General features: G+C 39.5%; 2 protein-coding genes across 2 annotated transcripts; one reads left to right on the forward strand and one right to left on the reverse strand.

The window, feature by feature from the left end:
• The first annotated feature begins 6,702 nt into the window (after nt 1–6,702).
• On the forward strand, nt 6,703–15,343 carry LOC101157109 (factor VIII intron 22 protein). The gene is made up of 17 exons (XM_023955885.1): nt 6,703–6,906; nt 7,222–7,488; nt 7,934–8,043; nt 8,792–8,914; nt 9,041–9,151; nt 9,255–10,157; nt 10,418–10,464; nt 11,107–11,179; nt 12,539–12,698; nt 12,845–12,913; nt 13,028–13,148; nt 13,241–13,333; nt 13,438–13,502; nt 13,868–13,949; nt 14,014–14,060; nt 14,139–14,194; nt 14,278–15,343. Exons 6-17 carry the CDS (start codon nt 10,099–10,101, stop codon nt 14,357–14,359), a joined length of 954 nt encoding a protein of 317 aa, XP_023811653.1. The 5' UTR covers nt 6,703–6,906; nt 7,222–7,488; nt 7,934–8,043; nt 8,792–8,914; nt 9,041–9,151; nt 9,255–10,098; the 3' UTR covers nt 14,360–15,343.
• A 991-nt stretch (nt 15,344–16,334) lies between these two features.
• Nucleotides 16,335–20,091, reverse strand: LOC101157512 (peripheral myelin protein 22). Its single transcript, XM_004065706.4, has 5 exons — nt 19,967–20,091; nt 19,196–19,290; nt 18,811–18,910; nt 18,509–18,649; nt 16,335–17,309 (listed from the first exon to the last, which is right to left on the reverse strand). The coding sequence occupies exons 2-5, from the start codon at nt 19,268–19,270 to the stop codon at nt 17,152–17,154; spliced, it is 474 nt and encodes a 157-aa protein (XP_004065754.1). The 5' UTR covers nt 19,271–19,290; nt 19,967–20,091; the 3' UTR covers nt 16,335–17,151.
• Between the last annotated feature and the right edge of the window lie 3,920 nt (nt 20,092–24,011).

A 24,011-nucleotide genomic window follows, 5' to 3' on the forward strand; every position in this document is an offset into this window, starting at 1 on the left:
GTTGAATTTTAGTTCTCCGACGAGGATGTGCAAAGGTTTTGATAACTTTAGGTGAGTTCTTTGTAGACTCTGGTTGCCATTCAGGTTTTATTCATGTTTAATCTGTTTGGGTTTTCTCCTGGTGCTCAGGTTTCCCCTAAAAAATGTCATAGTTTATCATTGTTTCTGCTGAATACGTTTATGTGTTATTGGTGACTAAAAACAGACATTTAGGTGTGAATCTAAATGTTTGAACAAATGGATGGATACATGGATGAAATGAATGGATGGGAAAGTAACATTACATGTGTTATATGTAACAGATCTAATGAATTGATATGAATGAGTGAATGAATGTAATGCAACCACAAGGGAACACAATCCAGTTTATCCAGTCCTGATAAATGCAGAGGGTTGTGTGAGTGCAAAAACAAACTGAACATATGAATCCCAAACAGAGAAGAGTTTAATATATATTTATATATCACACAATCCGTGGCAGTGAAGCTGCTAATATTAATTTGTAGTGAAAGCTGTAACCCTTGTGCTATCCTAGGCACTTTAACATTGGGAGTTGGGTCATCTAGACCCACTAGACAGTGCGCTGAACCTTTTTTCTTCAATGATTTGTGATCTTCACTGGTGTCCATGGATTACATGAACTCTTTCCACCTTTATCCACCTTTGTCATGGTAGGGAGAACACGTCAATGTAAGGGGGGGGGTCATCTGAGATAGCACAAGGGTTAATGAAATCCCTGAGTTTAATTATCTGTTCCAGAACAGATGAGGGTTCAAAACAATGTTCATGTAGGCTGTTAAACCATTTCATTACAGGCGTTCCAGCATTAACTGATTATTTTTTTCATCTTCCACTAAATTCAAGCAAAATACCTGATGATCAAATCATTTGTTGGTGCACCGTTTGGTCTCGAACGAGGTAACGTCACGCGAGAGAGTCCAGCTCTTTAAATGTATAGACCAAAAAATACAGTGACCAACCCCCATCTGTGTGCAAAATATGAAAGCTTTACAGGCTGGGGAGGAAAGAAAATAGCGATGGAGAAACTGCAGAAGGCGGCTCACAAAAGCTCGCCCTCTGACCTCCAGTAAAAACACACTGATTACTGCACGCCTTCGCTCAGTCGTCGGGCCTGTTATGTAAAATGACCAGAGAGTGTTTGAGAGGACAGAATGAGCTCAGCCCAAGCTGGCAGAGAAAATGGGAGTTTTAAACGTATCCGTGTTCTGAGAGAGAAAAACAAAAGCGGGAAGACAAGCAAAGCAAAAATTACGTCTGATTGAATCCATGTGAGGAAAGTATGACGTCTTTCACCAAACTATAACCAACTTGTGACTCACTGTTTTCATATTCTGCATGAGAATCAGTCAAAAGCTCCCAAATCTGCTTCACACAAAGTCACAAACCAAACTGATGCCAGATTTCTGTTTGCCAAACTTCCATGGCAGTTCCAGGTGTCACACGCCGGAGAAAGTTGCATAGAAATGATGAAATACTCCCAACCTGCAGCGATGATGAGATTTCAAGACTCAAGTGGCTTCCTCCTGTTTCCCTGCTCGCTCCTCAGATGTCCAGCGATGAAGACGGCGTTTCTGGTGCGGCGTGGCGTCTTTATTCGCTGAAGGTCTGGAAGCTGGGGTATCTCCACAGCCCCTCCCGTTCTTACTCTCCCTCTCCTGCTCACAAGCATTCCAGCTGCAGCCAGATGTGTGGCACATCCTCCTCTTCCAGAGCAGCCCCTGCTCGGCTCTCCTCCTGTCCTCTGAGGGACAGGTGTGAAGGTGGAAGTTTCCAAAGGCTGGTTCGTTCCTCTTCACTTTTACTTTATGTTGACAGTGCAGATAAATGTCGGTGAAGCTTCTCATTTATCCAGGTGACGTCTTGAAGTTGAGTCTTTGTATCTGGAGCTTTGAAAGCCCTTGGATGAGTGGTGAAATGTGTTATTTGAACGGTGAGACAGAAAATCACAAAGAAAATTAAGAAATTGGGTAAAGAATTGATATTTTTTTGCATTTCATTGAGGGAAAGAAGTATTTAACCCCCTGGTAACCATAAAGAGTTCTGGTTCGACTCTCCTAATCAACCTTTCACCTGACTTGAAGACACGCGTTGTAACAAATTACCTGTAGACAGAATCCATCTCTCAGACGTCAAACCCTCCAACATGGGAACGAGCTTCCAGTGGATTTAAGGTAGAAGATTGTAGACCTGAATAAGACTCAAGCACGGAGGCGGAAGCATTATGGTTTAGTTGGAACCATGTATTGTCAAATCTTGAGTGAGAACCTCCTTCCCTCCACCACGAGGCTTAAAATGGGAAAATGACTCAAAACATGCAGCCAAGGCAACCAAAGAATGGCTGAAGAAGAAGCACATCAAGGTCATGGAGAGGCCCAGCCAGTCTGTAGACCCTAATCATGTAAAAAACCTATGGAGAGAGCTAAAGCTCATTGTCGCAAAGAGACCACCAAATCTTAATGATTTAGAGTCATTTGTAAAGGAAAATAAACCAGAAATTATGTGCAGAAACCTGCTCATCAACTACAAGAAACCTCTGACCTCTGTGCTTCTAATGAGGGTTTGGCCACAAAGTACTAAGTCTTTCTGGCAAGAAATACTTATTTCCCTCAATGAAATGCAAATAAATTAATGTAAATTTTTTGGTTTTCTTCATGATTTTCTGTTTCCCACAGTTCAAAGGAACCCACTATTAGGATGACAGACTGCCAATTTATTTTTACACGGGCAAGCGTACAAATCAGCAAGGGATCAAATACTTATTTCTTCTAATGTAATTCATCCACATCAGAAATGACTGCTGCAAAACCTCTGAGTGTTTTTTTTTTCTAAAAATAGAAAAGTTAGAATTGAGTTACAGATTTAGAAACGTCACAAATGTTCAGCAGTTTAAATATTTAGCAGTTAAATTAAATTGATAAACATAAAATATTTCTAATACAAATGCATAAAAAAGAACTTAGTTTAATTTAAACCTGAATTAAAAACGAAATGCACCGTAATCTTTTTGCAGAAAACAGTCATATAAAAATGTTCTTTGGCTTTCTTGATCTTTCTGCCTCTTTTGCTGTCAGAAAAAATAGGTTTTGATACATCCCTACCCACGAAAAAAGGTTGATGTGGATTAGAGGAGACAGGAAAGTATTGGGAATAACTTATTTTTCATTGACTGGCATCCAGATGGGATCCCAGCTCTCTGTATCTGTTTTTGTGCAGCAGCAATGAGATCAGAGTTGGCTCATTGATAAAATTCCAAAAAGAAAAAAAAAGGGAAAAGGGGGAGAAGAGGAGAAAAGCTGTCAAAAAAGACAAACAAATGGGGTTAACTCAAATAAAAAAGGATTTCAGCATCTGACGCCGCCAAAAGCTGAAAGCAGAAAGCTAACGGGGTGAGAAAGTAAGGCCAGCGCCAGCAGCTGTTTCACATTAGCAGCAGGCAATTTGTCACCTATAGCTGAATTCCAATAACACACCACATTTTTTTTCTATTTTGACACTGCGCAAAGAAGGTACGCTCTCACACTTTCATGGTCCACAGTGTAACTTCTCCAACACTGTGTGGGTGTGGAGGAAAGCGAACGCTGCGCTGAGGCCCACCCCCAGAAGCTCGCTAAACGCCCACACTGCAAGCCAAGCTCTTGCTTCAAACGATGAAAGTTAAAAACTGCCCTCCTCCAAAAGCCTTGCCTCCTATTTTAGGAAAAATGAATCCTCCTTTTAACACAATTTTCTTTGCTCCTATGAGCCAGTTCAACCAAATGCAACACAAATGTGGGCAGGCAATACCTTCCCACTTTCTTCAAATGCGATTCAAACTTCCTGTTTGAAGCGCATTTGAAAACAAAACTTACTGAGGTCAGTTCACTGGCTAACCACTAGGTCGCTTGTCACACAAACAAAAGAAACTCAGTTTATCCTAATGTAAAACAAATCCAATCAAACAAAGTGTTATCTAAGCATCAGGTCTTATACAATTATCAAAATCACAAAAAGCTTCAAAATGACCTAATCCAATGAAGAACTTTAACATGAAAAATTAAAAACTGTTGTATTTTTGGAGGAGGTTTTTTTTGGCGAAGGGTGCGATGTTGGATGTATTCAGACTAGAAAAGTCCGGTGGTCCAGACCAAGTCCTGAAACTTGTGTTTGGTCTGTAGTCACATTGGCGTCAAGCGGACTTTCCTGCTTTAAACCAAAGCTTGTAAACAAAACCACATGACTTAAGATCTCTTCAGTCATTGAACAGGAGTTATGAGGGCGGGGCAAAGCAACGAGAGAAAGAATAATGGAAGTCCTGCGCTTTCCGATCCTTGTCGGGATGGTTCCTTAATTCAAAATGTATATTTCACTGAACAATTTTGAACATCTGTATCAACGTTGAGTACAACACTTTTTACTTTTACTTTGGTACGGCGGAGTCATTCTGCAAGGAAAATGCTGAAGAGGCGACAGCAAAGAAGGTAAGCAGATAAGTGTTTATAACATATAGATTGTGTGAGAAGCAATGTGTGTCACATTAGAAGTTTTTTTTCAATAAGCCTGCATTAATTCTACCAAAATTCAACGAGTTGCGGTGTCTCATCGTTGCTCCACGTTTGAGCGACCTTGAGTGCAGAAAATACGGTATACACATTCATTAATAAAACATGCCACCCATTAGATCTTATTCAGGAGCAACTATACTGCGTTGTGTCTCCATTTTCTTTTTTGGCATTTATCTGGTCTTCAGTCCATCTTTATTGAGTCTGGCCTTATGATTGACCCATCTTTGTCAAAAACAGGAAGTATTCCAGCTCATAGATCCGTTTGTCTTTCTTCTTTTCTCCATGTTGGGTTTGACATCATGTGGAGTTAAAGAGATACCACATTAGAACTGAAAACTGCTTCAAAACAACTCAATCCCAACCTAAGAAATGACCGTCCATCCATTTAAGGTCAAGGAGTAAAAGCGTCAGGCAGCTAGACCAGCCTGAGTTGAGATCAGCATAATTTTTATCTAAAAGTTGTTTTTGACTAATGAAACATGGAAAACAAGAAGGTCAAATCAACATGGACTTCAGCAGCAGCATAACTTTGTTTTCTTAGTTTAAAAAGTCAATCATGAGGCCTTCCTGCAGCTCAGAAAACTTCCTTCACTTTCACCCATTCTCCTTCTTTTCATTTGACTTTTCAGCATTTTATTTCTGGCTGTTTTAAACAAGCCAAGTCTGACCTCATTGGAGCTGCAGCATGAAAAACAGACTGAGAGGGCTAGAATAATATCTGCAAAACAAAGAAAAAGCAAAATGGAAATGATCAACCAGGACACCAGTTTTATGACACCGTAAGCCCACTCTTTAGAGGCCAGCTCTTTAGATTGGATCTGGACCCTTATTCTTCGGACAAGCACAAAAGAAAGCAATCATCTCTGTCTTTACCAGGCTTCTGGACTGCAAAGTTCCACTGCTACCTTAACAGAATCTTGCTACCATAGATTTTTTTTTCTGAAGCATACTGTAGCTCTGAAGAGGCAAATCCAGAAACTGGAGGGCAGAGGAACTCGGACAGTTATTTTTTTGACCTCCTTGCAGCTATCATCAATGAGAATAAAAAGAAACAGCAGCTAAATCTGTTCAACTGTAAAACATACATTAGTTAAAGTCCCATTCTAATCATCTTTTTATTTATTGTAAAAGCGTTCCCAGTGGTTATTTCATTCATTAAATATTTGCCTGTGTGGGTGGTACTGTTTGCACAGAGTAAGCCTGCACTGATTTCCCATCATCCTTTTGTTTATACGCTCTCCCGCTAACTCACAGCCCCTCACAACCCCCAGCTAACATTACTGGTGCAACAAAAATGGTGAGCAATATCGGAGCCATCCAGCTGTACAGTTTTGAGCCAGATGGTAGCTCGGACGAGTAAAACAAAGACATTCATGGATCTATTTGCCTGCAAGTGGATGCATCCGAATGGAGTACAGCAGGAAACATGTTGCATTTTCTAAGTCACAAATACAATCTTCTTCAAACTGCTTTTTTCCCCCCTCACAGTTATCTAAAGAAATAAATACTCAGAAAATGCCATTTTAAGCTAAATTTTCTTTACATTTATCATCAAAAAATGCCACAAGAATATGTTAAAAACACACAAAAACAGGATTTTAAAAGAAAATTAATTTTACGTTTTATCTACATTTTTTAATATCCAATATGCCCTATTAAAACTTTTGTCATTGATATCCTTCTACAAAATGATACGTCAATGTATATATCTGTTAAATAAGAATGGAGTTTATGAAAGCGTTTTAATCTAACAGTGTTGTTAGCTCGTTTCAGGCAGTAGAGGAAAGCTAAAATTGTTCTGGAAACTGCTAAGCTAGCTGGTACCTATAGTCTGTTTGAATCTTTTACCATGTTAAAATAAACCAATTAGTAAAGAATCATTTAAAAATATCTTTAACATTCAACTGCTTACCAAAACCACAAGGGTGTTTTTAAATAAAAATGCCCAGAAAACCTGAACGTTTGACAATCCCAATCAGACTAATATTGCGACCAACTTTTTGGATAAACTGCATCAAAAAGAATTAAATTAATGCATGGTTATTTCTATGTGACTCTCCAACTGTTTATATTAGGTTGGGTCCCTTTAAGGTCCTCACTGAGTCAACTTATAGGAACAAAATGAGGAAGTTCTTGATTTGCTTCAGACCGGAAAACTATCTGTACTTTGTTCACCAAGTGAAAGGAGGAAAACAGTGAAACCCTCTTGAACAAAGACTAAAACCTCTGCGACGGACCCATTTTGGAGAAATGGAGGCTCAACAGTTCTATCGCTTTTCTTTTTGGTCCACTTGGGTAATTGTCCTTTTCCTGCCCTCGGTTTGCACTGGTATGGATGCACCAAGTAAGCTGTTCCACCTCCATGTACTTTGTGTACTAGTTCATCTATAGCCTTCACATATCGCAGAGTTGCAGTATATCGCACAATTGGGGATTTTTTTTAACCAATACTTAAAAAATTTTTCAAAGTACTTTTATTTTCCTGCCATAAGGCAGACAAAAAATATAAAAATTGATGATGTGAACAAAGTAAAATAAATATTCAAGCACCCAATCAAGTGTTTTTTTTTTTATCCAACAGCTTCAGATTCAGTTGTATGGAGTGCTTACCGGATGGTCAGTTTTAATTTATAATCCCACATTTTGTGTCTCCTTGCAGGACTGAGCTTGAACAGCACGGTCTTTGTGGCCTTTACAAAGGAGAATCTCACAGTCTGTTGTACCCTTGACCTCCCTGCAAATCAGACTGCAGACAAGTTACAGTGTTTCAACCCCTCTGATAAATTAATGTGCGAAGAAGACATCCAGGCGACAAAAAGCATCATTAAAGTTGAAAAAATGCTTTTGTTAAAAAACGTGACGGAATCTGGAGAATACCACTGCAAATATAAAAGAGCCAACGTTTACTTGTTTTTACAGGTCAGAGGTGAGTATCAGAGAATGAAAAAAGCGTTTAAAAAAAACCAGGTCATTCTATTTCTTATATTTTAACTCTGATTTTGAAAGTATACAGTATTGTTGATGTACTAAAAAACAATCCAACCAAATTACATTACAAAACAAGGAATTACATTTGAAGAAAATAGCCTATTTTTGAAGCTCCCCTTTGGGGCTGGATCAGTTAACAAAATAATAAAGTAAACATTTAGATGAATAAAATGTTAGAGACTAAGTTTAGTTTGAGTTATTCAGTAAAGTTTTTTTGCCCTGACTTTAAGGGATGTTTTACCTTATAGTCAGATTTTTAAATTCCTGGACAAGCCTTTTTTTGTTAGAAAGAATCAATAAATGAATATTTGAAATAGATTTTATTTTTTACTTATCAGTTTTTTTCAAATTGTGTTAGACGCTGAATAATATGTGTTTTTCAGATGAAGGCTACAAGGCCGACCACACTGAATTTATTATTCGGGGCACCATCGCTGGAGTGCTGCTGATCTCCAGTGTGCTCTTCTCAGTGATTGCTCTCAGAGGACATTGGGTAAGATGTGGCGGTTTGACATACTATGAAATGGGCTGTTGTAAGATTAAACATTTTTCTATCGCATCTGTTGCCTTGTTAGGAAATAACACTGTTTGTTTGATATACTTAGATCTATCCAAAAAAATCACAAATAAAACTATGTTTTCTGGCTTCACTTGTTTTACATCAAAGAAATCCAACTTGTTTTTGCTTTGTAGGGATTTTTATTTTAAAAGTGAACAAAATGTGTTTTTTTCTGTTTAACAAAGATTGGTTAACAAAGACGACGCCTTGCTCTCTACTGGACGTTTTCCTATTAAAAAAAGAATAGGAAGTGGGGAAGAACAGAGAAAGCACAGAAAAAAAACAATTTTAACTGATAATAGTTCAATGAAAGCCAGTAATTTGCCAGTAAAGTCTCATGAAATTCGGAGGCTTTTCTTTCTAATTTCTCTTGATTTCGACATTTGAAGCTTCAAGGCTTCAGTCCAATTTGAAAATAACAGACAACTGCGACATCTAGTGGTCAAATTATGCCACTGCTTCATCTAAAGACTAGAAAAGCAATATTTGTAACAATTCAATGTTCATAATAAAGCATCTGAAAAGACAGCATCATCAGTATAAACTAATAGTTTTTTCTGACAGATTTATATTAAAATATTATAAAGAAATATTATAATCATATAAGTTGCAAACGCTATCTGTTTTCTGACACCAGGTTGTGACATCCAGTCATCAGACTCTCCTTGTGTATTTTTTTTAGAAAGAAAAAAACACAGAATGTGACAACACTGGCAGAAATGAAAAGCAGAACAAAGAAGAAAAGGACAGAGAGATAAAGGAAGCAAAGGATGTGATGCCACCACAGTCCCCTTCTGTTTACGCTGTAAGCACTCTCTTCATCACATGGACAGACACATTTCCCTTGCCCCGATTTGACAATGTCATTTTTTAAATCATGTAAATGAATATATAAATATTTCTTCCCGATGACATGAACAATTATTCCCAGAGTCTAGATACTCGTCCCAGGTCCATTTATGACGTGCTGGACTGCTCAGCTGCTGAAGCAGAGCCGACAATTGAGAAAACCAATTCCAAGAAAAGGGAAATGCTAAAAACGGTAAGTAGTAATCTTATGTTTTATGACAGATTTACAATCCATAAAAAAAAAAAAACATTGACCATGTTGTTCTGCTGGTTTTTCTTCCATTCTTTCCTCTCAGGTGGAGCCAAAACCAGAACACCAAGATGAAGGCGCATTTGAATCTGTTTATGAGAACTTCTAAAGCAAATCTTCAGCTTCTGTGCATATTAAGATTATAATCCCCCCCCCCCCCCCGCTCTCTTTTTTTAATTTAATTTAATTTTTGGTTTACTGTTAAAGCCTACTTCTATTGAAGCCGTCAAGCCGCAAAGTTACATGCAAGAGGTTTAGCTTTTAAAAATAGATGTAAATAATGGCAAAATGTATGTAGAGACGAAAACAACTAGAAACTTAATGTCTTTATATTAAAATTAAGTATGAGGTAAAATTAATTAATATATAAAGAAAAATAAATAAACTTGGGCTGGTGGTGTATTACTTGAATTATGATGTTACTGGTTTATTTTATTTAATAAAAACAAAGGAATAAAGAGACACAAATAAATGAAAGTAATATTGCTTACATATCTCAAACCTGTTTAAGATTTGAGGTCATAAATTAATTAAAAACAATATTCTAAACATATGATTGTTGTGCTTACTGCTGCATTAAAACATCATTTTTACCAACAAAAATGTGACCTATATTTCCAAATGAATTGGTTGATGTGAAGAACAGACGCGTGTTTTTCTTAACATTTAACAGGAATAAGAGCTCTAAATGACGGCAAGTTTCTGTTTAACACAAGCGGCTCCGACATGTTTTTTTCGATTTTGTGTTTTATGCTTAAATCCTCTTATGTTGTCGTTTTGGAAAGAAAACAGTGAGCTAAACGTTCGTGACGTTTGACCTCAAGTAACCAATCACAGCTCAGCTTTTAGTGGAACTTCCGGGTTTAGCTATTTTGCTAGCTGCATTCATCATGGCTGCCGAAAGTGATTTTCTGGCGAGATATCGGGCTGTGTCTAATAAACTGAAAAAGTAAGTAAACCTTCATGTATTTGTGCGTTCGTAAATGTACGGAACAAATATGATATACAGCTTTTATGAAAGTTATTGTCCTTAAATTTGTAGAAGCTAAGGCAAATTGTCAAAGCTAGCATAAATGTGTTAAAATAGACATACACGTTTGGAATCTAGATACTGTCTGATTAGATGTCCAACAGTTAATTTATATTGACAGGCTTTTTACTTGTTTAGTTATTTACTGCAATGACATGCATAACGCTCTTGTGTTGTAGACGTTTTCTTCGAAAGCCGAACGTAGCGGAGGCCAGTGAGCAGTTTGGTAAGAAATCTGTTTCTCTATGCTTCATATAAATTGATGGTTTAACTTCATTTTTTTTAGGTCTCAGCAGCAATGTATTGCCAATACCGAAAAAGAAAACGTAAAAGACGTGAAATTTTGTAGTGTAAAGCATAATGGAGCCAGAAAAAGACCAAACATCTCCCAACAAAGTTATTAAAAGAATATTATAAATGCGGTAAAAAAATTACCGACAAAAAAGGGCAGAATGTTAATAAAGTGACGCTAAATGTTTATGTAGAGATGTTTGACAACTTGCAATGATGTAACTTTGACATGAAAACCACTACATTAAAAATTAGTGACTAAAACTATCTGTAAGTTTAAGTTATATTTCTGGAAAGAATGAAAACCAGAATTTAAATGTTCAGTGTTTTTATTGATTTGAAAGCTTTTCATCAGTTTAAAGTCTTTAATGATTAGTTATTGTTCCTTCCAGGAACCTGTAGTGGTGTGGCTGGTATAGATTTATTTTTCTTACAATAATTTATGTCTATTCAGAATTTATCAGCAGTATATAAAGCGACTTTAGCGAAAGCTTTTGTCTTAATTTGCTTTTCCTGGTTTTAAATAGTCATCAGACATTGTTCCTTTTTTCATATTCATGTTCCTGGGCTCTTCCAGGCCAGTTGGCTAAAGAACTGAGGCAGCAGGATTGCCTTCAATATGCCGCCTTCTGCAACCTGGCTATGGCTCGGTGAGTGCGTGTTCATGTCATTCACACTCACTCAGCAGCGTTTTTTATTCAGTTGTGGAGTCGAATCAGACGGGAACGTGTTCAAGCTCATCAGATTTTTTCTTTCAAAATCATACAGTTGTGGAGGAGTGCAGTCTTAAGCTGGGTAACATTTTGGTTTTCAATTACTATCCTGTATGTACAGGTTAATTTATTTATTCACGTTCCATTTGATACCTGATTCAAATCAAAAACTCCTTATTGAGCTGTAGAGATGTCTGTTGGTGGGAAGTTACATTTTTGGGCAAATTCTCAATTTCTTTAGTTATTTGCAGCAAAATGTAATGTTAACCTTTTTTTATGGTTTATTTTAAGCAATCAAATCAGAATAATACACAAAAACATTACAATCATCAGTTAAACATTCATACAATGACTAATCAAATTTAAGATTAAATGGACATTAAATTAAATATTACTTGAAAAGGGAGTGGAAGGAAGCAAACTTATAGAATCCCATCCTGTTCTACTGTAACCATTTTATTACACGAGTTCTCATTATCCGGCTCATAACTTTTATCAGACAGAATTAAGAATCCTTAGGTGTCAATAAAGCACATGACAAAGATGAATTACTTAATTATGTAACAAAATAGACATAAAAATCACGTGTATGTGATTAAAAAATAAAACTATATCAGTAAAATAGATATAACAGTTTAGAAAATCTTCATACCATAAATTGATCAAGTATCAAAAGTTAAAAATATGTGCAAATTATGTTTCAACTATTAATACAACATTTCTGTTTTTTTAGTAATTTCCGATCTATCTAAATCCTATTCTCTTATGCTTTTTTTTTTTAGATTTAAAGTATGATTAAAAACAAAAGAAGGATTTAATGTAATGCTTTTATTAGCTTTGTATTTTGTGCATCTGTTATTAGAACCGTGATATTATGACTCCAACGGAATCTGTTGATTGACTCCACTACCCACAATGCCCTAAAAGGAAAACCTTGAGTCTGTTTACCTGTGAGAATTTATTCAGATATTTTCCACACAGGCTTTAGAGTAGAAAGAAGTCCATTTTTTTTTTAATTTCTTACCAGAAATTATCATCACTCTTGAAATTTTGTTCAGTTAAAACTGTTCAGGATTTAAAATCGTATTTATACATTTATTGTTTGACTTTTTTACAGAAAACATTTAAAGATTAAGAAAAAAAATAAAACAAAGTGTGTGTCACTGAACAATGTAGACTGCAACTCCAGCACTGCAAACGGAGATGAATCAGAAACCTTTGATCCTGGTGATTTCCGTTTGTGTAGTTAAGTCCTCCGCTGTTTGATGTGTTGCTGTTCCACATGCCGTCCTGTAGCTGCGAGCAGACTCTCTTTAACGCTCCCGGAGAGGCTCTGGCCTTGACCGAAGCCGCCCGCCTCTTCCTCACCTCCGAGAAGGAGAACCGAGCCCTGCAGGCCCCGGGCTTCGACGAACACCTCCAAGCTGCACTCAACTGCTACAGCTTTGCCACAAAGGTACGCGGGAATCCCTGATGACACGACCATCTGACAGCTGTGCTCTCAGGGTGCTGAAAAGCAGCAGTAAATTCATGGAAGCAGACAGTGTCTGCAGGAGTGATCCGGGCTTTGAGCTGGAGTTCTGCTTTGTAAATGCATCACAGGTGTACATTGAGATGAACCAGCCGGTCATGGCAGCCAGCCTGTGTCAGGAACTTGGCAACGCGCTCAAGGTTGGATCCCAGCTTCAAAGTGTCCCTCGAGATTAATGATGTAGCTTTTTCGTCTTTGTTTTTATTCAGGTCTTTGGCTTGGCATTCATATAATTCCCTCTTCTTCTTCAAAAGGAAATGAATAGACCAGGAGAAGCCATTGTTCATTATCAGCGAGCAGCAGAGTTGCAGACGCAGACGCCCATTGAAGCCCTGCTGTCAATGGGAGAAATGGCCTCCTGTAAAATCCTAACCCGTAAGTCCAGTCGGGTCAGTTAGACCCCAGCAGGTTGTTCATGTACGCAGAGACCGGACCTTTTGGCCTGAACGGTTCTGGACTTTTCACAGGCGACTATGACGGAGCTTTGTCAGTCTTCACGGAGATGCAGCTCCTCTGTCAGGAGAAAGGACTCCAACTCCCAGGATCCTCCACTCCAGTTGGTCAGTTGTTTTACCTACAACAACCTCTCATATAGAGATGTCTCTAAGAAAGGAGGTGCTTTTTGTTAGCAAATCAAGACACTGTCTTAACTTTTGTCTCAAAGGAGCCTTCTTGGACATTGTAGCCAAATGTGAAATATCCAGAGTTCTGCTGCTGATGCTGCTTGAGGTAATACATGGATACAATATTCAAAAATACATTTAAACCAAGATATCTTTTTAACTACAGTGGTCCCTCATTTATCTCAGAAGTTGCATTCTAAAAGTAACCTGCAATGGGTCAAAATCTGCAAAGTAGAGATTTGTGGATGTTTAAAAATGGCAGAAATGACTTTCCTGGTTTACACTTCTCTGTTAAGGTGTTAGGAAATAAATACTTTTCCATTTTTAATTATAAAAGCTGGGGGGGGGGGGCTCTATGGGTGGAACGGGTAGCTGTCGGCCTTTCAGAGGCAAGAATACGTGATAATCAGAGAGTGAGGAGACCAGGCAAATATTAGGATGCTGAAAGTGGGAAAACCTTCCTGTGTACAGCCGCCGCCGCAGAAGCTGCTGCCAGAGCACGCTCAGACTTTGGAGAGATACGCCTGGGAGTCTTTCGACCCTCACAGTCAAGGTATTTGCAGATACGTTGATGTCCTTTTTTCTGAGGGGTTAGTAAATGTTTTTCTCCTCTTCAGTGACGTTCCTGCCCGAGAACGTCTTCCTGCTGCTGCAGTCTGTGGTGGTGAGTTTCCAACCTTCTGGGACATTAGTGAATAAAGATGTTGAAGCGGAAGCAGTGATATTGGTTTGTGTTCTGCAGATGGCATGTCAGGAGAAAGACACAGAGTCTCTAAAGTCTCTGCAGACTGAACTCTGGTGAGCGTCTTCAAATATTGCTCTCCCTCGTGCTCCCTGGAATGCTAACTAACAACCTTCCATTCATATTTCCACATTTCCAGGCCGTTTCTGACTGCTGAGCAGAACCACCTTCTCCACCTAGTGGTGCAGGAGAGAATTACACCGTCTGGTCAAGGCATTTAGCTTCCACCGGCTTCCTCTGGGAACAATATATATAAGAGAACATTCCTGCCTCTGACTGGGTCTGTTTTAGGGCCTGGAGGGGCTGTTTTCTGCTGTGGAAAACGGTGTCTTCACTGGATCCGACAGAGTTCCTTATTTAAGAAGTTGTTGCACTTGTGTTTTTCTCTTAAAGCGTGGCGGTTTGATGTTTATCATTAAGTGAAGAATGGGAGAATAGAACCACAGCAGTAGACGACGGCGTGGAGAGAGACAGAAAATGAAAACCGGGAGCGGCGTTGTATGGCCTACAAACGCTCCCCGCCCCCGCCGCTCCCCCATTACTCCTTTTTCCCTGCCCTCGCTCACTGAGCGGCAGCTTCATTCTCCCTTCTGCCTCTGGCTCTCTGCTCACAGCTGCACGCGACAAATTCATGAAAAAAAAAAACTTTTTTTCCCCTTCAAAATGGCAGCTTTTCTGCTGGTTTTATCTCCATAGCAACCTATCTTTGGTCGCCTTAGGGTGACGAACAGGTCTATATCAATTTTAGAAGAATTGGCAAAAAGAAAATGTTTGGATTTCCTCAGCAACTGAGGCTTTATGTTAACCCACATTCCTCATATTTTCATAAAGTTGGTCATGTTTTTGTTTAGCTTGAGCCAAGAATTCATGTATTACATTTTTAGTAAGAGGAGAACAGCACTTTGGCGAGCTCGCCACGCTAACGCCGTTCAAAATCTTCTAAATTCAACATTTTTTCCAGTGATGCTCAAAGATTCTGGGGGTGATGGATTGAAATCCCAAGGAGTTTTAATCTGAAGCTGGGCCTGAAAGAGATTTTTTTTTCTATTTAATATGGCAGCCTCTTCCTGAGGTCAAAGGTCAACTTTGTGGTTGTAGACCTAGCCTGGTGGCGTGTGTATGAAAATGTAAGAAGATCGCTCAGGACAGAAGTGTTCTTTTCCCATATTGATCAAAAATGTGAAAAATAAAAATTTGCCACACAATGTTCGCCATCCCATAATAATTTCAAAACTTTTCCTTAAGATAACCCCGACACGTGGGTTTTGAAATCTTTCATTGAGCCTCACACATTGAGCCTCCTTTTTTTAGTTTGTTTCTGCCGCAGTGATGTCATCATTTGTTCATTCTCAACAGGTTCTAGGTATGTACAAATTTTGGCGGGGGGGCATTTTTGGCACTGCAAGAAGTTTGTAGTCTACCAAAATGTTCATATATGGGAACAGAGATGTGAAAGAAAAACCTGGAGATTCCCAAGATTTGCCCCAAGTAGGGCTGCACGATATGAGGAAAACTCGCCATTTACGATATGAATGATCAATACTGCGATGACGATGTAACTTATGATACATAAACAAATACCAAAACAACTAAACACATCATTTCCATTTCACTTCAAAAGTTTAGAGTCAACATAACATAAATTATACTCTAAATGACCCTTGTCTACATAGAGGGCGAGCATCTAACACAAAAGGAGTCCATCTGATTGGTCAAAAACACGGATGGGTTTATTTGATTCGTTAAATACTTCAAGCTGCCATAAGATTGTTTTAGCAGATTTAAGGCAATAATAATAATGGTTTGGATTTATCTACGCTTTTCCAGACGCTCAAAGCGCTTACAGTGCGTCCATTATTTATTCACTCCTGCCACACTGGAGGCGAGGGTGAAGTGAAGTGTCTTGCCCAAGGACACAATGACAGCTGAGTGGGGGGAGCCGGGATTGAACCCTTTGATCATTTTCGCTGACTGTCCCTTCAAGCGCACAGCTTGATAATCGCGATAACCATACATTTGCGATTTATCATTCAGGCCTAGCACCAAGCCTCTCCCGTCCTTAGACGGCGCTCGTATCGGGTAGCAACAGTCCAGCGTGAACGCCACGCCTGGTGTGCACGTAGCTGAAGACGCCCAGCTGTTTTCCAACGCTCAATGTTTGTGCGAGTGACTCCAGACGTGAAAACGCCAGCTTCAAGTTAGAATTAGCTTTATTAGTAAAAACGGCGTAACTTCCAATGAAACGGCCGCTCACATGCATAGTTATGGTGAATGACACAGTGCTGCTCTCCTCTGCATCTCTTCATGCTCACCTGAACATTTCTTATGATAGCAGCACAGAGGCACAAATCACACACAGTAAAACAAAAAACTACAAAATAAAGGTTACAATGGACATAAAATAGAAAGCATACATTTGATGTCAGTTGTAAAAAACAAAAACAAATGCCCATTAATAAAAACTAACTACTCTCTTCAGGCTTTTTTTTTGTTTATTGATTAAAGGATTTCAGCCTCTGACTATATATTGTAACTAAACTACCCCTTAAGTTTTTGCATATTTCAATGACCCTTTTGGTGTTTGGGGCTTTTATTTTATCAACCAAGAAAACTTTCAAAATAAAAGCTGCTAACTTGAAACTGAGAGAACTCCCATCTCATTTTAGTAGAAATATCTTCTAAACTAGAAAAAAAAAGATTTTTATCAGTTAACTAAACATCACACAGTTATTTTGGAGGATATAAGAAACATTAAATCTGTCTGGGAAACAGACAGAAATGAATATTTAGGTTTAAGTTTACTTTTTTTTTTTTTTTTAAAGCTGCACATTTTAAGTCAGTCATTCCAAAACCTTAAATCAAAACTTGGCTCTGGATCGGATGGAAACGTGTTCTTGCGTTCCTGACTACTACGGGTGTTTTTACCAGACGGGATCTGCAGCCAGTAAATCCTGTTCCTTACGTTCCATTCAGAGGAATGCGGTGCTGCCATCCTTTTTTCTTTTTTTCCACCTCACTCGCTCTTTTTCCGCAGGATGAGGTAGGTGAGCGCCAACAGGAAGGTGAGGACGAAGGAGATCCATGCCAGAATGTAGGCGTGGCCATAGCTGCCATTGTCGCCGGCGTGAAGCTCCGCAGTGTAGACCGACGCAGCGATCATCACGCACAGACCTAAGGGAGGAAAGGAAGGAAGAGGCGGGGCTTCAATAAAGAAAATTGACCTTTTTTTAATTTTTTTGGAGGGGGTTTAGGAAAGGAAAATGCTTTAATTTTGCATATTTATTTATTAATAAAAAAAAGTTATTCTACTATTAGGAAGAGAGATTAACTACGATTATGTAATCCATCAGATTATCCTCTTGACAGCAGACGACAAAAAAATGAGTGGAACAAAAATCCCTTATGGGGCTCAAAAATATTTCAAAAATCTACTAATAAAACTAAAACGTGTCAGAAAAAAACAAAGACTGGTTTGAAAATTATTATGGGATGGCCCCAGCAGCTACAGCATATTTCTCACACACAACCAGGTTAAATCTATACACCACCAAAGTTTTGTTTACTTTTTCCCTAAAAAACTCCTAGGGATTTTAATCTATAACCTCCTAGCTCCTCCAGCATCATTTGGAAGCTGCTTGGGGGAAAAATGTTGTTTTTTAAGTTTGCTGATTTTAAACCATGTTAGCGTAGTGAGCTTGCAAAAGCCGCGTTTCCCTATTTCTCCGGCATTTATGACCCGAAATATTGTGAAAAACGAATTCATGACTCCTTGAGTCAAGCTGAACAAAGCGATATACTACATGACCATATTAGGAATGTGGGTGCGGTTAACAAAAAACATCAGTCATCAAGGAAACACAAAAGTTTACTTTTGCTGATTCTTCTAAAATTTCCATCGATCTGTCTGTCGCCCTCAGGCCATCACAAAATAGAATGGTTGCCATGGAGATAAAAAACCCAAAATTGACTTTGTCACATGTGGATCTAAATGGGGCTGGGTAGGAGAAGGGATATTGGGGGTGAGTGGCAGCTGATCGGTTAGTGATGTTGGGTCAAAGAGGGGGGTGGCAAAGGCGGGTGGCGCCTGCGACCAAACATCGCCGCTCACGGCTTTAAATATTATTGGAACTCTGAAATCTTCAGTTTCAACGTAATTCATTCCTATTTCAACTTGGTTTTAGTATTTCCTCTAAAGCAAAACAAAATAAAATTCCCGAATCTGCATTTAATCTCCAAACTGAGGTCACAGCGGAGGCCTCTGTTGACCTCGGTCAGTCCAGCATCTCACTGTTCGCTCAAATATGGAAGAACAAGAACACAGATCGATATTTCTCATGGCTGCTCGCCGGGTTGGACTCCAGCTTACTTACAGGAGATTAGCTGCAAAATGCCCGTGAACGTGAACCGTTGGCCCTTCGGGAGGGTGAACAGCTGAGCCACGAACACAAACAAGGCCAGGATGGAGAAGATGCAGGCCAGCACTGCGCTCGCCTGCACCGACTGATGGAACTCTGCAGCAGAGAAAACAAAAGCCACCTCAGAAATCTGTCTCCTCTGCATCTTAGTTGACAAAAAATGTTGCCTCACAGGAAAAAAGCAATTTGACACAAGAAACCCTTGAAGATGCTGAAAGATCTCAGAGAGCTTTGGTTCTGTACCGCCTGCTGCTCACCATTAGGAGAGGTCTTGAGGTTGGAGTAACGCCACTCTGAGCTTTTGAGCTCCCATGTGCCCCACAGGTCTGTTGACACGGTATCAGTGACCCACCAGGCCTGAGAAGCAGAAGAACAACAGACGCATTTCCATGTGCTGTGTAGACATAGATTGGTGTGGGCGGATCAATATTTTTCTGTGAGTTGTTCTTTATTTTTTTATGATCGTGTGAGTGCCGAGCTGTGAAGGTCTGTGGGTGGCAAAAGCATATTTTGACATTCATAACTCAGTGGTTTGCACACATGCCGCCCGCCTCCCTGCTGCTGTGTTTGCATTTCAAGCTGGATGTCGGAGCTTCTTGTTGGCCTTTTGGGGGGGAGGCATGACAGAATGGGGCCTCTTACATTGTCGATGGTGGCCACCAGCAGCAGGATGATGGTCGAAACGTGCAGAAAAATGATTCCACCCAGCACCAACATGGTGGCCCTCTGGAGAACGGCTGAAAGGAGAGGATGCGCATCGTTATTTCACTTCCGCGCGCGCGCGCTTGCGTAACACTCTTTCACTCAGGGGAGCATCCGTCTGGCGCACAAGTTCCAACAACAAAAGAGGAGAGTATGGGGGGCATAAAAGTGGTGGGGGCAGCTGCAAGTCCAAACTCGCCCCTCCACTCTTTTTGAAAGACGCACATCTGGATTCAGACACGTCACGCATGTCCGTCTTTTATTTTCACGCACGTGGGGAATTTGGAGAGCGTTAAACCGCAAAAAATGGCACTTTCGTTCGACTCTTGGTGGGTTTTTCCTTTTTTTTTTGGTTGTACTAGAGCACTTTACGAGTGTTACCGTCAAAAAGACGCGCGCCCTTGCCTTGTTTTGGACCACTTTCAACGCATAACCAATATCCTGCTAAGCGCCCGTGCGCAATACACGCACGCCCATGTGCTCTAAAATTGAGCGCGAGGGCAGGAAAACAAGCTTTCATCTACGCCGGTTCACCATGCAACACACCGTCGCTTTGTGGTCGCGCGGCGGTTGTGGAAGTGCGCGCGTGCGCCCACTCAAAACTCCAGTTTTTCTGTTAAAATAATGAACTTTTCTGCTCGCAAAGTCTTCATGCAGCATGCTCCACGCGGCTTTACTGGTAAAAACAAATAAAAAACGCGCACACATTACCTTAAAGACACGGAGCGGGAGTTTTTGGGGAATGTGTAAAAAAGTCTGGACACACCCAGCGTCGAATTCAGCACACATCTCCCCTTTTCTCACCCCCTTTCCCTTTTTCCTTCCTCCAAGCCCCTCCCAGACAGTTTCAAATGTTGTTGTTGTTTTTCTCTTTTTCTCACTTGAAAAAAAGTGAAGAGAAGCACATGGATTTTTATCTGAAAACTTTAATTCAGCCTTTTTTTGGCGGTGTCTATTTCCTCAGGTCTTCTTCCAAAGCAGCTGCCAAAAACCTATCTCAATTATTGACATGTCCTGCAACTTTCAGCTTGATCATCCAACAGAAAAACCTATGTCTGGAGATGCAGTCATCTTATAAGTTTTTGTAAAAAAAAAAAGGAAAAAAAGGAAATTCAAAGAAACTTTATTATTGCACATCAGTGATGAGTTAAAAACATACTTGGGTATGTTTTTAGCAACTTAAATATAAGAGACAAGAGGAGGTTAATTCACATTTTTATCTGCAAATCAAATCATTCATTCATTTTTTTAATCCCTTTATTCCCTTCGGAGTCACGGGGTCGCCAGAGCCTATCCCGGCCACATGGGCGAAGGCAGGGGACATCCTGGACAGGTCGTCAGTCTGTCAGAGGGCCACATATACACCCATTCACACTCACATTCACACCTAGGGACAATTTAGAGTAACCAATGAACCTATGAAGCATGTTTTTGGATGGTGGCAGCAAACCGGAGTCCCAGGAGAAAACCCTCGCATGCACGGGGAGAACATCCACACAGAAAGGACCCCCATTGATGTTCTGTCTCAGGACCCCCAGTTGGAACTTGAACCAGGGGCCTTCTTGCTGTGAGGCAAGAGCGCTAAACCACCCTCTGCAAATCAATTTTCTGCAAAATTACATAAATTCAAGCTGATGCTCAATACTTCTGTCCTAGTTTCTTTTATTTAATTTTTTTTACCCTTATTCGAGTAATTTCCTCTGTAACCCTTGTGCTATCCTAGGCACTTTAACATTGGGAGTTGGGTCATCTAGACCCACTAGACAGTGCACTGAACCTGTTTTCTTCAATGATTTGTGATCCTCACTGGTGTCCATGGATTACATGAAATCTTTCCACCTTTATCCACCTTTGTCATGGTAGGAATAACACGTCAATGTAAGGGTGGGGTCATCTAAGATTGCACAAGGGTTAAATAATGTTTTTTTTTTAAGTAATGCTACTTTTACTGGAGGACTGCTTTTGGACCCTCTATCTGCCTCATCTCTGCTGATTTAAGATTGATTAGAAGCTCCCTCTTGTGGGGGGATTTCTTATTTGAATCACTTCTCCAAGTCTAGTCCTGTCAGCATACCAAAATGACTCAGCACAAAAGACCCACTCTGATGAAAATGGTGTTTTGGGAGTTTTTAACATGTTAACATGAAACACAAAGAACAGCACTGTGAGGGTTCCAGGCCTGAACGGAGGCTTCCAGGCACAAAGGTGTTGAGTTGACAACACTGTGGAGCCCAAAGCAGGCAAACACAAGAATCTAGGGCAAAGATCTGAAGGCCATGTCACGTTTTGCGTACATTTTGCGCATTTTCCACGTATGAAATTTTGGTCTTCATCAGTCGTCGATGTGCACAGATGTCCACTGAGGGTTTCGGGCATAACCACTGAATTTTGTTTTGAGCTGTTTAAAAGTTTTGGTCAGTTGAGAATGACGCAGTTTATACATATTTTACGTAAATTATATGCAATTATTACATAAATCTTACATAATTTTCGTAAGATGGCTTTCACGACTGTTTCACACATGTCACACATGCTTTCACGCATGTTCCACCAATGTATAACTTTTATAGTATATTGTGTATACGGCGCACAAATAACTGTAGGTAACTGAAGCATGTATTACTTATGATTGCAAACAAACAGAGCAATAATCACACACGGCTCATGTTCTACATTGATTTATGTGTTCTTTGTGTGTTTTTTATTCGTACTTTCTCCGTGATTTTGACGTGTTCATTCATGACACATCTGTGAAATTTCACGTAAAGACTCCAAATTTTTCCACAAATCTTCACTTATGACCAATTTTCCGTTGTACAATATGCGCAAAATGTACCTAGTGGCTGTATGACATGGCCTTGATGGAGTGTGTGCACTAAAATTCAAACGTGTAGCTGCATGTGGGTTCTTCTGCAGGGATTCGATGATGAAGTTATTGGCAGAACAGCTGGAAGTGTCTGGCAGGAATCAAAAAACGACAAGCGCCTGCACGAGGAGCAGAGTTACTCATTCAGAAAGTTTGGACCCCATGTTGTTAGGTGTAATTCTGCATGCTGGGAAAGTGTCAAAGATCCTTTAAAAGTTAGCCGGTCGTCATTCATGACACAGATTTTCTGGCCAATTTGTGTGAAGATCATAGAGGATAAAAACGATGGCAGTAACTGCGGTTCTGAGAGTCGTAGATGACAATCAGAGGGCCCGGCTCCGAACTTTTGACTGAGTGAGGGCACTTAGAAATGTCAGAGACCAACTAGAGCACATAAACTCTCAATTTACAATTTTTGTCACCCATAACCTGTCATATTTTAAATATCTCATAGCCAGTTTTTACTGCTTCCAATAATACGGCACCATGAAAAGGATTAATTAGCAGACAGTGAACATGGAGCGAAGCCTTTCATCACCTGTCGGGGAGGAAAAAGAGCTGAAGTGATTATAGGTTTTCTCATTTCGACAAAGTATCTTCCTTTGAATGGCCTTTTAGAACGGAGCATATGGATAGATGAGGTCTTTGTTCGGCGTTTCATGCTTGATCAGGCAGAAGTTTGATGAAAACACGTGCCCTCGGGGTTCACGTTCTCTGCAGGTATTCCTGAAATTGATGACTAAATTGGAGCAGCTGATGTTTCCTGCTTAAACCTGCTCTACTTCATCATTCATTCATTCATCTTCTAAATCCTTTCGGGGTCACGGGGCTGCCGGAGCCCATCCCGGTCACTTGTGGGTGAAGGCAGGGGACACCCTGGACAAATCGCCAGTCTGTCGTAGGGCCAAACTTTAATCGATTTATTGGTAAAAAGATGGACTGAAATTAAAGTTAAAAAAAAAACAAAACAGGAAGGAATGGCAAACTGTGGGTTTTTACTTTCTTGAAACAGAAAGTCAGAAAGAATAATTATGCTAAAATGCCACAACTTAGAAAGAAAGGTGGGTGTGTGTCTCAATAGTACACAATTGCAATAACTACCTTGTACATTCTCCAGACATTTGCTTTTCTAAGTTCTTATTTTTTTTTCTCATCAACTTTTTACCCCCATGTTTTTTTTACCTTTGATTTTTCCTTTTTTTTGTAATAATAATTATAATTTAAAAAAAAATTCAGTCAATAGACAAAACAGAAAACAGCTATATTTATTATATATTTAACAGCTATATATATTTATGTCAAGTGTAAATCTGATAAGCCTGATGTGATATAAAGAAAATGAAAGGAAATTAACATTTTCTTTATTTATTTGCAATGAATGAGTAAAAATCACGTTTTTTTTAATCACATGCAACACAAGTATGATACCTGCTTCCAGTGCTTCAGAGTCCTTCCTAGTAATAAGAAATGTTGTTTTGTTTTATTTTAAAATTTAAAAGAAATCATCTGACTCCGCAAAAGCATCACACATTCCGATCTAAAGTTTTGCTAATGTGGTCCTAAAGTCTAAAGCTACATTTTTTTTCACACTGCATATGTGACACGCATAAGCATGCACTCCAGAACGCTCATTTAGTCTGTGATGTTCACACTGGTCAAGCAGGGAGGGGCTTCTTCTTCTACTTCTTTTTCTCCTTTAGTGCATTTCTGCCACCTACAGTTGGAAGAGGCTTGGTGCAAAATGACAAAGCGGTGCAAATGTTGCTAGTCTTGCCCCAGGCTTTTTCCTTTACAGCTCATTTGTGATTTATGAAAGACTTGGTATCGTTTAATATCCGAGTAGTTGATTGGTCAAATTTAGACCTGGTTTAACTTTCATCCTGCATTCAA

The sequence above is a fragment of the Oryzias latipes genome, chromosome 1 (assembly GCF_002234675.1).
Source record: "Oryzias latipes chromosome 1, ASM223467v1".
NCBI classification, from domain to species: Eukaryota; Metazoa; Chordata; class Actinopteri; order Beloniformes; family Adrianichthyidae; genus Oryzias; species Oryzias latipes.

What these genes read in the sequence shown, in the direction of transcription:
- LOC101157512 (XM_004065706.4), bottom strand. Translation starts at nt 19,270, where the DNA reads ATGTTGGTGCTGGGTGGAATCATTTTTCTGCACGTTTCGACCATCATC. An exon ending in CCTCAAGACCTCTCCTAATG is followed by an intron (nt 18,650 to 18,810) that starts GTGAGCAGCAGG and finishes TCTCTGCTGCAG; the next exon opens with AGTTCCATCAGTCGGTGCAG. An exon ending in CATTTTGCAGCTAATCTCCT is followed by an intron (nt 17,310 to 18,508) that starts GTAAGTAAGCTG and finishes TTCCTCCCTTAG; the next exon opens with GTCTGTGCGTGATGATCGCT.
- LOC101157109 (XM_023955885.1), top strand. Translation starts at nt 10,099, where the DNA reads ATGGCTGCCGAAAGTGATTTTCTGGCGAGATATCGGGCTGTGTCTAAT. An exon ending in GCTACAGCTTTGCCACAAAG is followed by an intron (nt 12,699 to 12,844) that starts GTACGCGGGAAT and finishes AATGCATCACAG; the next exon opens with GTGTACATTGAGATGAACCA. An exon ending in AGGATCCTCCACTCCAGTTG is followed by an intron (nt 13,334 to 13,437) that starts GTCAGTTGTTTT and finishes TTTGTCTCAAAG; the next exon opens with GAGCCTTCTTGGACATTGTA.